Here is a 12,190-nt window from a genome sequence, read left to right as displayed (position 1 = left end):
TAATTTTGGACTTCGAAAAATTGATTGGGCTTTGGAAGATATATTATGAATAGGTTGCTTTTGACACATTGTTTTCAAAGAAAAAAAAAGAATTTTTACGAGTAAAAGCATTAAAAAATCACAGTGATTTTTAAACCTGTTCGAGAGAACAATTCCTATAAATACCTAAATCACAGTGCTTAAGTGTATGCAAATATATAACTAACTGTTGGAGGTTTGAGTATTATCTAAATCTGAATTTACCTTTGTCAAACTAAATTAATTTAAGTATCCTTTTGCGAGCAACTTGTGATCCAATTTAATCCATTCAGCCATTTCATTATCACGGTGGCAGTACAATAAATTCAATCTTGTGAGACAGCATTCTACTTTTTCCGTAAAACAACACGAAACATGTGTTTAGATGAATTGATGTTGAAACTTTTGTCCAACTTGCTTCCTTAGTTGATGAAAAAATAAACCATTTTAAATTATGAAAACGATTTGTCCATTTTCCATGACTGGTAACACCAGTTCAACAAGCAACTTCCGAGGCCACGAATCGATGTACTTGCCCACAACTTCGTCTGATGTGGGCCAAACAATGAAATTTCACCTGGGGAAAATTCATGATCTTACCCAACACAAGTCAATGAACCAAATCTTTAACTTGTACATACTCCAAGCAATCCCAATATTCTACAGTAATCAACATTTTACCCAACCAAATTCCCTACATCACACACATCTCTATGGTACGATTCGAAATTCGGCTGAAAGCAGAGTGAGAAACGAGAAACAGAACATGCAGGAAAATGGGATGTCATTAACAAATCAGAACTATTCCATATCAGAAAATTACAAACCTAATAAGTCGCATTTAGATCTAACCACCAGTAATCATGGTTCTTTATTGAGCTTAATAAGAATCTAATCCTGGTGTAATATTCATAGTGAAACATGTTAACACGAATACGGACAACAATCTCACCAACTCTCCAAGCTTTTCAAAGCACAATCATTGTACTTCCCCTCCTTTCAAAGCAAGTGAATAATGCTTAGATAATGTTTACAATCACATGAAAAGCACCAATTATCTGATTAGTGTTCACTCCATTCATCAACACAGGATTGCTTCATATATTTATCTCCACAGACTATAAACTTTCAGAGACAGTGCAAATGGAGTATGATAAGAACAGGGAACATTAAAGTTTAGCCATTTAAATGTTCCAACAAAATCGAAGTGATCCAATACAAAAATGGAGGGAGGAAGAGAAAAAGAAAAGGAAAAAGAAAAAAAAGATAGACTTTATCCAAGTTTGGTCCATCAACTAACATGTTTCCAGATTCTATATCAAGCACAGAACAAAAAGAACATCCGAAAACGAAGTTACGTGGAGCGAAACTATCACGGTCACCGATAGTGCAGAGAAGCTATCAAAATTTAACTTCCCCACCTCATCAAGAGAGAGAAAAAAGATAGAAAGGGAAAGTAAGTAAAATTAAATTAATCAATCAAGAAAACCGGTTTGACGCAAAACGGCGTTTCTAACCTGACGGAGATCCCTCCCTTTGAGGGTTCTCCCAACTCCTTCCAACACCGAAAAAGTGGTTTTGGGCGAAACCCCGGAGCCTCTCGCCACAATTTCGTGCGGAGGCAGCATCTCCTCGTCGTCGTCGACGTCGTCATCGATCACGCGCGCGAATTCGTCGGCGTTGCGGCGCCTGGAGGCGCTGGCCGCAATCAGAATCGGGACCTTGACGGGCGCCGATTGCTGGAACTTTCTGGAAGGCGCGGACTGCGCGAGGTAGTCGGAAGCCGGCGGCCTGGGCAGCGACGGAATCATCATTCGCGAGGAGGTTTGAACAGGGGACTTGCCGCGGAACACGCCGCCACGGGAATCCGGCTCCGTGAGCACGACGAGGATTCCGGAATCGACGGGGCGATCGAAGTTGCGGAGGCGGGTTTTGGGCGAGGGAGCGTGGTGTTGGGGTTCCGATTCAGAGGAATCGGCGGCCCAGAAAAGCTCGGCTTCGCTGAGCTCGTCGGCAGGGGAGGGGGATGCGGCAGCGGTGGCGGGGTAGCGACCGAGGAGGCGGTCGGAGGAAGAGGAGGAGGATCGGCGGTGGAAGGAGGGTGTGGGGTCCATGAGTTGTTATTTTTTTTTTTGTTTGTTTGGTGTGGGGATAGGAAAGAGTGGAAGAGTGAAAGAGAGGAGTGAAGGGGAAAGAAAATGAGAGATAGTGAAAGAATGTGGGTGATGTGGCGGAGGGTCGCAGAGTGGTAAATAAAACGAAAAGAATGAGAAAATGTGAAACCTCTTCCACCCATGACGTGGCAAATTCGCAATTAAACGTGTTTTGGTTTCTCCTCTTAGTCTAGTCATAGGCCTGGAAGTCCTACTAGAGTGACCCTGAAAACCAGAATTGAAATTCAAGCCACGCATTCAATCCAAACAACAAGCTCCACTTACCACTTCAAACACGGTACACTCAACTTTTAACACTTTTTCAAAAATTAAATATGTCTTTAGTTTTTTAATTTTTGAAATTTTAAATTAATTAATTCTTTATTTTTTAAAATACGTAGATTTTAATTAAATTTTATTAAATTTATTTGATGTTTTGTATGTATTTTAAAAGTATATTTGAGTTGTTTATACTATTTGACACATTCTTATTTTAATATTAAGTCTGAGATATCAAATAAATATAATAAAGTTTGATTAAAAAAATTAAATTTACATATTTTAAAAGATGAATGATTAAATTAGTACAAAATTTTAAAATAAACTAATTTCAAAATTCACTAAAAATTAAGAAATAAAAAATATATTTAACCCGTCTTTTTAAATAAGGTTAAATTTCGTTTAATATTTTTTCAAAAAAAATAATCTTACTTCTATGTATACTTTTTTTTCTTCTTCTAAATATTCAAATAATTCTTTTTATCAATTTATTTACTTGACCTATTTGCTGATGATCACTGAGATGCAGAAATCGACTCTCTCCGTACCTGAATTTTCTTTTTCTTTTTCTTTTTCATTTCTTCATCGGTTATTTATTTTTTATTTAAGTTACATTGATTGTTTAGTTTTAATTTAATAAAATTGATGAATTTATTTAATAATTAATGTGTTTAATATAATTTTAAAATGATGTGTAGAGTAATTAATTAATATTTAGCTTTTTAATAAGACTAGGAGTTATTAATTAATAAATATTAAATTTAATTTAATCTTTTAATATTATTAAAATAATATAACAGACCATCACTTTAAAATTATGCTAACAAAAATAATAAAATTATTTGAAATATGAAAGGTTACCTATAAAATAAGTTTTGAAAATTTATTTACTTTAATATATAGCAAATTATAAGATTTTTTTTTCTCAAACATACCCGAACGCCAAGATGATTCCATGTGTTAAAATATTTATATTTAAATTTTAAAATTAAAATTAAATATTCTAAAAAAATTAAATAAGTACGTTGTATAATACAAATAATATTAAATGTTGTTCTTAATTTTATTTGGAACAAAATCATTAGTATTGATAATGACATGTTAAAGTGAGTCAATTCACGGGTTGGCTCACCACAAGGCAGGTTGAAGATGAGTGAATCTAACTCGACTTAATTTATGGTGAGCCATAAATTTTATAACCTGGCTCAACCCACCACGGATTGATAGGTTAAGTGGGTTGGCTCACTAACCCACTTAAAAAATTATTTATTTATTTATTAGTATTCAAATATTTAAATAATTTTGTTAGTAATGACAATCATAGTAAAATTATTAATCAATGTCTTATGCTCACCAGCAATGTATGATGAATTGTTTCCAATAAAGTATCCATATAGTATAAGAAAACATTGCTAATATTACATATTTTTTGTCATGCTATTCAACAAAATATAAATAAAAAACTATACATTTTTGACCTGCTAATTTAGAAAAAATTGTTTATAAGATAGTTGTTTGTTAAATATATGTCTCGTATGGGTAGTAGCTCTCACATACCCTACTCGCTATATAAATATATGTATCGTATCCGTATTTATATCCGTGCGGGTATTCGTTATGTGAGTACCTACATATTTTTTTAATATCTATGGGTACGTGCAAGTATTTACAAAAAAATATATTTAATATTTAATAAGAAAATTTAACCATAAATTCAAATAAAAATATAATGCATAACCTTTATAAATTTCAAATAAAGTGAAAATAACTCATTTAGATAATGTTGAATACAAATAAATTGAGATTTTTTTAAAACCAATTGATAAAAAATAACTCATTCAAAATCAATGTGTTAATGTTTTAATAATATTTTGTTTAATTTGAATTAGAGTATAACGAGTATGAGTATCCACAGGTACGGGTATCCACGATACGGATACTATGATACTTATACCTGCCTCGTTAACATGCAGGTATAAAAAATATTCGTACCTATTATTCACAAATATTCATTTTCAATATCTATTTCCTATCCGTTCTGAATTTTATCTGCGGATACCCGCGAATACGAATTTTTTCGACATCCTTAAATGGAATCATGATTTACTTATATTAAAGAGAGACAATCTAGATTGTATTTGTACTTTAAGAAATAACGATTTAAAGTCAAAGATCTTTTAGTGTGTGAAGTAAAGTCAAAGATTTATGGTTGACATATTACCTTCCCACTTTGTAGCTTAAAGGACTTATCATAATTTTATATTCAAAATATATTTTTGGAGATTGAAGGAAAAATGTGTTTCAAATTATCTTTAGTTTCAACTCTCAAATGATATAAGACTATGAGAGTACTAGAACAATAGTATTCATGGTTAGTTAATAAATTTATGTAAATGTGCATTAGTCACTAATATAGTTTATATGTTGAAACACTATTAAAAAAACTCATATTTCCTGCCAATTTTGATTTAATTTTTTTTTGTATGAATACTTACAAATTTTGTTGTGAAAAAAAACTACAAGAAATCGTTACTATTTTTTTTGCAAAATATTTTGTATTAAACATTTTTCGTAACAAATTTTGTAGGAAATACTTGCGAATTTTATAATTTTGTAGGAAATAATTACCTATGGAGGAATTACTTGCCAATTAAGATTCTTAGAAAAAATGATAGAAAAAAATATTTTCTTGCAAATTTTTTTAACAAATTTTCAAGAAAAATCCTATGTAATAAGAAAGATTCTAGTAGTGAAATCCAATTTAGAACAAAAATTTCTTCCACCACATCATTGCCAATTATAATAAAAAGTTGGGTTACATTTTTTATAACAATGATAATGATTTAGTCTACATGATGATTTTCACTAGGTCACCATCTATTATGTCATGTTTTTGCAAAGGTATTTATTGTACACAATATAGTTTCGAAAGGACGATGAAAGGAGTTATAACTCTAATTATGTAAATCTCTTAAGAAATATAGTTGTATTTAAGCATGAGTTAAAGTTAGTGTTATAAGATTTGACACAAACAAATTTTCTTGAAAGTCATTCCAACTTGACACAATCAAATGTTGTGTCTCTAAAATGGGTCGTGAAACAAACATCATGAACTTAGAGGTTGTGATATAATGATGGTGACTCACTTAATACAACATGATTAAAGTATGTATATTATGTTCTAATATTTTTTCTAAGTCATTCCATGTATTATTGTTTGTGAAACAAAGTTTCTTGCATTATAGGAATGGTAACTCATGCATGTTATTCCATGTATAAATCCATTTCACATACCTTGTTAACTAATTTTTATCAAATCATCACACATGTCAATTTTGTGGAATCTCTCTTAATTGGTGGGACAATAGACTTTTTGAAATATGTGTAAGTGCAATATTAACATCATTCAATTAAAAGTGGTGCAAACTATCCACTTGGACATTTGCATAAATTAGGATCCAAGTGAATCTCTCGAATTCTATATACAATAATCAATTTATTGTGTCATCTCATTAATTTTAGTATTTCAATTTATATTCCAATCACACAAATAAAATTTATTTAACCATAGATATTTAACAAAGTTTTCTACAAACATAAACATATATGAGAGATAAAAATATTAAAAAAAAAAATAGTCCTCTTTATGAACACAACCGGCTTAACGAGCTACAATACATATTATATACATCAGGATTTGCAAAGCATCAATCAGCTATTTTGCCATTTGAAAATCTTTGAACATATGACAGTTTGGCCGAGTGGTCTAAGGCGCCAGATTTAGGCTCTGGTCCGAAAGGGCGTGGGTTCAAATCCCACAGCTGTCAAATTTATTTTGTTTATTTTTTTCATTTTTGATTTATTAATTTACATCTAAACTTCTCCCCTAAACTAGGCGATACCATTATTCTCCGTCTTCCATTGGACCAAGGTGTCCATAACCGTTAATGTCACAGCAGAACTAAAAGCCCAGTAAAAGCAGAGCAGAGAATGGCGACATCTCTGAGAATCAGAAACAGTACCCTTCTCCTAACTCGCTTCCTCAACTCAGCGACTCTCCCTCGTCCAAGGTGGCTGCAAACCGTAGCCTACGAGGAATTACGAGCGAATCCGGAGAAGCCTTACACTTCAACGGCCGTTTTCATCCATGGCTTTTTGGGATCCTCCAGAAACTGGCGCTCCTTCTCTCGCAACCTCTTGGCCTCTCTCTCCAATTCCTCTCCCTCTTCCAGTACTCGCGCTCGACTCTCATGTTTCCTTTTTTTTTTTTTTTAATTTGTTACTCTAAATCGAATATCATTTACCGATTTTCTTTCCGTGCAGATTGGAGGACGGTGATGTTGGATATGCGGAACCACGGGAAATCGACGGAGAGAGAACTGAATCCACCTCACAATATTGAATCTGCGGCCAAAGATTTGGCCGATTTGGTGAAGGCTGAAGGCTGGCCTTGGCCTGAGGTTGTCGTAGGTCACTCCATGGGTGGAAAGGTGGCTTTGCAGTTTGCTGAGAGTTGTAGCCACGGTGACTATGGCCATTCTGTTCTGTCTCCTAAACAGGTTTCTCTTCTCTTCTCTATTGTAATAGCTAATTATATTTTCAACAGTTGAATACAATATTATGTATTGAACTTGGAAAGATGAGAATATTTCATTTTTCACGCCTAAACAAGGTACATGGAACAAATTTATATAGGAGCTCATGATACAAAAAGGCAGAATAGCAAACTCTAAACTAACCATAGTTAACTAAACAGAAAACGGTTCCTGATGACATGATAAGTTATTTAGCTGTTGATTTGAGTCATGTTTAACATTGTTGTGGGGACAAGATATGTTGTTATACCGCAAACTAGAGGACTTTGGAGTCTTATGTTGAGTAGAATGCAATTGATGTTATACTTAAACTATATAACTCTTCCTTTTAGTGGACTACGGTGTTATCAATTTTGCAGATATCATACCATATAGGTAGTAATGTCGTAGACATATAGTGCAAGTTAGAAAATGGTTGAAATTATACATCAACTGTATATGTATAAAGAAAAAGAACTTAGGATTATCTCAAGAATTGGCCGTAGACTGACTAGAGATGACAAGAGGATGCTGGACACATGCTACAACCATAGCAATGATAGGGGCTGCAATAACGGACAAAGTCACAATTGTGAATTCGGGAAATTCCGCTCTATGCAATGATGCTATGGTGCCCCTACAATTGTTAATTAGGAACATTGGTGGATTAGTCTTTCAGATTGTATGCTTTTTGTCGTATAATAGTCCTAGCCTGACATTTGAATTCATAATATCAGCCTTTGATGCAAATACTTCAAAATTTTGTAAAGCATCAGAAATTGGTATTAGATTCCATGTTGAATTCTAGTGCGTGTTATAGGGGTTACATCTGTATTATTCTACCTTCCTATTTTTCACAGTAACATATTATTGCCACAAGAAACATACACAAGATCCTTAAACTAAATTCTATTAACCATAAATTCATGTTGTATTTCACATAAATTTATGCCCTTTTTGAGTCAATTTAGTCAAGGGTACTGTCAATCGATAGAAACTTGTTGTGAAGTCTTGCATCAGATGCCTCAATTCTTAAAATGCGACTTATATATCATTTGGACAATTTCACTGGATGGCAATTAGTTTTAAGATGAAATCTGACATTGTATTAGAGCTTATATCTAATTTTGGTAGGCTTGCATGGTGTAACAGGCATTTGTGAAGGGGGAGTTTGGGAAGTCCAACATGATTTACCTCAATTCTTGGAGTGGGGAATGTATATTTGTCAAAAAACATTGCTTAATAGCAATTAGTTTTAAGATTAAATATGAAAAAACATTCAATGAACTTTCTACGATACCCTACCAATCCTATGAAACTTTTTCTACTTTTGTAGGTGTAATGGATTGGCTCCATTATATTACCGCTTCTACTTTAGTAGGATCAACGAAAATCCTGTATTGGACACCACATGCACTCAAAATTGAACTTGTTAGCCAAAACTTACTTTGAAAGCTTTGCATAAAGTCCATTAGTATACACGGAACACGGCCATTTTTAGAAAAGGGGAGAGTAGGGCTTCAACTCCTCTTGAGCTACTCTTTTTTCCCATATTCTATCCATATTTGTGTGCAACTGTACTATTAGTTATTTATTTCTTGAATAATCACCATCATTTTTCTTTTTCTAAGCTACTAAGATGGTAATGAGATGTTTTATTCTTTAATCAAAGGTTGTAAGGCTACATGACGGGTTCTTGAGTGTGATACCGAGTTGTTAAGAAAAGAAGATCCTAAGTTTGGTAAGGGGGTTCTCTAACTCACATTCTTGACCCTTTCGATTGTTGATATCCTTCTGTTGTATTTTAAATTTTGCTTCAGTTGTGTAATATTCAGAAGCTATTATATATATAATCATTTAGTATTGTTTCTGCTGAGCAATTTTGAATTATATATGGAGAGTTGCTGTAAAATTACTATTCAAATTTTTCTTGCGTTCTTTTTGTGATGATAATGTTGGTAAATCTCTTTTAGTTAATTAAGATAATAAGGTGTAGGTTACACAGTTGGAAACTAATGTTTTCCCACTGTTCTTGGATCTGTGTAGGACTGGTCTGATTTTAATGAAATCGATCTTTAATTGAAGTTGAATTAAAATTAAAATACTAAAACATTCGTGTTGAGCTCAAGTTGATCCAAAGCCAGTTTCATGGACAACTGAGGCAAAACATTTTACCTCACTGTTGTCAGATCTATGTAGAACAGAGCTGGTTTTCTTACCTTTAAAATCCGATTTGGACAAAAGTTTTCAGTTTAATAAATTCTCTCACTTTCTGTCTCAGTCTGAAATTTTGGTATTTTTCAAGAACCGTATTATGGATTTTAAAATGAAGCATTTGTACTATAGGCCTGAAGTCCTCTTTATGTTTCTTTTTTTATCCCTTCTGAAGAACAGCTCTGGGTATTGGATTCTGTCCCTGGTGAAGTGAACCCTGAAAACAGAAACGATGAAGTCCGGGATGTTCTAGCAACCTTGCAGAGTTTACCAACACAATTCTCATCTCGCAAGTGAGACTCCTTATCCCTGAACCTTTTCTTATGATGCTAGGCCAGTAATAATTTTTGGTAGTGGACATTATCTATTTCATGATATATGTTTCCTCTTCCAGTAGCAGTTTAGGAGTACATTTATGATGAATATATTCTATTCTAAACAATATGTTTGAAGCTAATTTTTCGTATTCCTTGTAATCTTAGAGACTGTAGATAGAGAATTATTCATTTTCCCATTTTTCGTGTATATGATCTGCTTTTTTCTATATAATGAAATAAAGTGCCGGTTACAGTGTTGGATATTGCGTTTGATGTACGGTGTAAGTGTAAATCTACAAATGCTTTCTAGACATTTTAAGCATAGTGATTGAGGTAATTTATGTTGCCGAATGAAGGACTCCCTCGGTTCTTTCTTCATTTCCTTTTCATGATCTGATTGTTTGTCTAATGTCCAAAAGTACTGAGGTCTTGAAACTTATTGAAAGTGCAGTGTTTTGATTACCAAACACTAAAAAATGTACGATATACGAATCTTCCTCGTGCCAATCTAATAATGCAGTTGGACTAAAATATACACTGCACCTTTTTTTCAGGTGGCTTGTGAGTCATCTTATGGGACTTGGTTACTCTAAAGCACTGTCGGACTGGATAGGCACCAACCTGAAAAAAGCTGGTGATCATGAGACGTGGATATTTGATCTTGAAAATGCTAAAGAGATGTTCGATTCTTACTGGTAAATGAAGCATCGTTTAGTTTTAGTAAAACATTTGAAATGATCTTTTACACAAATATTTGAAATAAGAAATAGAAGACAGTTATTCGAATATCTGACAACTTAACCTCATTTGAAAAGGTTTATTTAAACCTTTTGTTTTCTAGAGTGTTTTCTGCGATCTCCCTCCGCAGCCAAAAGTAACAAATCCCGAACTTTAAAATTATGCAGCGAAAAGTCTTACTGGAATCTTCTGGAGAAGCCTCCCAAAGGTATGGAAATAGTGATTTTGCGTGCTGAAAAAAGTGATAGATGGGACCAAGATGCTATTGAGAGAATCCAGAAACTAGCCAGTGTGCGAGGATCCGACACTCTTGGAAAAGTTTCCTTCTATGTTCTTCCGAATGCTGGTCATTGGGTTCATGTGGACAACCCAAAGGGACTTCTTGAGATTATGGCTCCCAAGATAGCATCCCTCTAGTTCCTGCTCTAGTTGAGCTCGAGGCATCCAGAGTGGAAAATCTTAACAATAAGCCCAAGAGGTTGGCGGCTAATAAATTTATTATGTGCAATTTTATCAATACACGATTCATTGTATATTTGAATATCCTTCTGCAGCTTTTTAAACCACACACAACTGTTATGCCCACTTCCGAACTCTTATTTTTGGTATTTTAATTAATACTTAGCTGTTATGATATATGTATGCATGTTTATTTTTAAACATGCTGTTATTTTCAAAAATTATAGTGTCGTTAGTTTTAAAAATTTCATTTACTGGACTGGGTTTATTATGATAATTATTATATCTCGTTGTAAACTATTATTTGTTGTGGCAATATAATATGATATTATTCTGTAAACTTATTCAACAAAAAAAAGAAGATAAGTTCTTTCTTTATCCCACTCTGTATATATATATATTTAATTTAAATTGTAATGAATATAAAATTTAAAAAGATCTTTTCCTTATTTTTGTAATTTTTTTAAGAAAAAGTTGAATCACAATATTAATTTTGCAAATCTTGTATAATTTATTTATTTATAACTTTTTTAAGAAAATGTAACAATGAAAAAGAAAATCTGTATTTTTTTATATCATTTGACATGAAATATATAACATAATTTTCATTTAACATATTATTATATATGAATTTATATTTATAATTATTGTGACTCATAAAATCAAATTATATTATTTATTATTATTATAAAATTTTCATTTTAAAATAATTACATTTTACTAAAATCATATAAAATATCTTTATAAAACAAATTGTATCTAAATATATCTATAATTATATATAAAAGAGAATTTTCTATTATATCTCATTTCATAATTTTAATTCAACCTTTTATAGCATAATTATTTGTTAAACTTTTAAAATATAATATTACTTTTACATGTTTTATAAAGGGTATGTTTTCTCACTTTTTTATTCTCATTTTCTTTATCTTGTTTATTAATAATTATTTTTTCATATATTTTCTGTTCATTTTATTTTATTTTTAGTAAATATAAATATATTTTGTATCGTCACATTATAATATAATATCATGCATAATATTTAAAAAATACATACATAATATAATTTCATGCATAATATTTAAAAAATACATACATATACGATGCGATGATGTAAAGATGTATGTGTTTACCTTAAGTATGGTTACCAATGATGTCTTAAATAACTTTGAAAAAAAACTAAATATTTTATAATTTAATTTAACAATAAAATAGTTTTTAATGATTTTTAATAATTTAGTGATGAAAAATATATTTAATTTTAAAAAAAGCCCTCATATTTAATCATAACTAATATTATATAATTTGTTTTATTGTACAATTTCCATCAAATAATTATTAAACTCGGGACCTTTGCAGTGAAGCATGCACTTTAACAATTTGGAATTCGTTTGTGTAGGACGTTAATACTATTTTGCAAATTAGAACCAACTAG

The 12,190-nt window shown here is 32.0% G+C and overlaps 2 protein-coding genes and 1 non-coding gene across 3 annotated transcripts; 2 read left to right on the top strand and 1 right to left on the bottom strand.

The window, feature by feature from the left end:
- Positions 1-1,169: 1,169 nt before the first annotated feature.
- LOC114177698 lies at positions 1,170-2,390 on the bottom strand. Its single transcript, XM_028063174.1, has one exon. The coding sequence runs from the start codon at positions 2,130-2,132 to the stop codon at positions 1,494-1,496; it is 639 nt and encodes a 212-aa protein (XP_027918975.1). The 5' UTR covers positions 2,133-2,390; the 3' UTR covers positions 1,170-1,493.
- Positions 2,391-6,197: 3,807 nt separating this feature from the next.
- Positions 6,198-6,277, top strand: TRNAL-UAG. The gene has a single exon. It is a non-coding gene; the product is annotated as a tRNA-Leu (tRNA).
- Positions 6,278-6,329: 52 nt separating this feature from the next.
- On the top strand, positions 6,330-10,924 carry LOC114186834 (protein ABHD11). The gene is made up of 5 exons (XM_028074881.1): positions 6,330-6,681; positions 6,774-7,009; positions 9,419-9,531; positions 10,110-10,250; positions 10,461-10,924. Exons 1-5 carry the CDS (start codon positions 6,441-6,443, stop codon positions 10,708-10,710), a joined length of 981 nt encoding a protein of 326 aa, XP_027930682.1. The 5' UTR covers positions 6,330-6,440; the 3' UTR covers positions 10,711-10,924.
- Positions 10,925-12,190: the final 1,266 nt, after the last annotated feature.

Source organism: Vigna unguiculata, chromosome 1 (genome assembly GCF_004118075.2).
Source record: "Vigna unguiculata cultivar IT97K-499-35 chromosome 1, ASM411807v1, whole genome shotgun sequence".
Lineage (NCBI taxonomy): Eukaryota > Viridiplantae > Streptophyta > Magnoliopsida > Fabales > Fabaceae > Vigna > Vigna unguiculata.
This window is presented reverse-complemented; position numbering and strand designations above follow the sequence as displayed.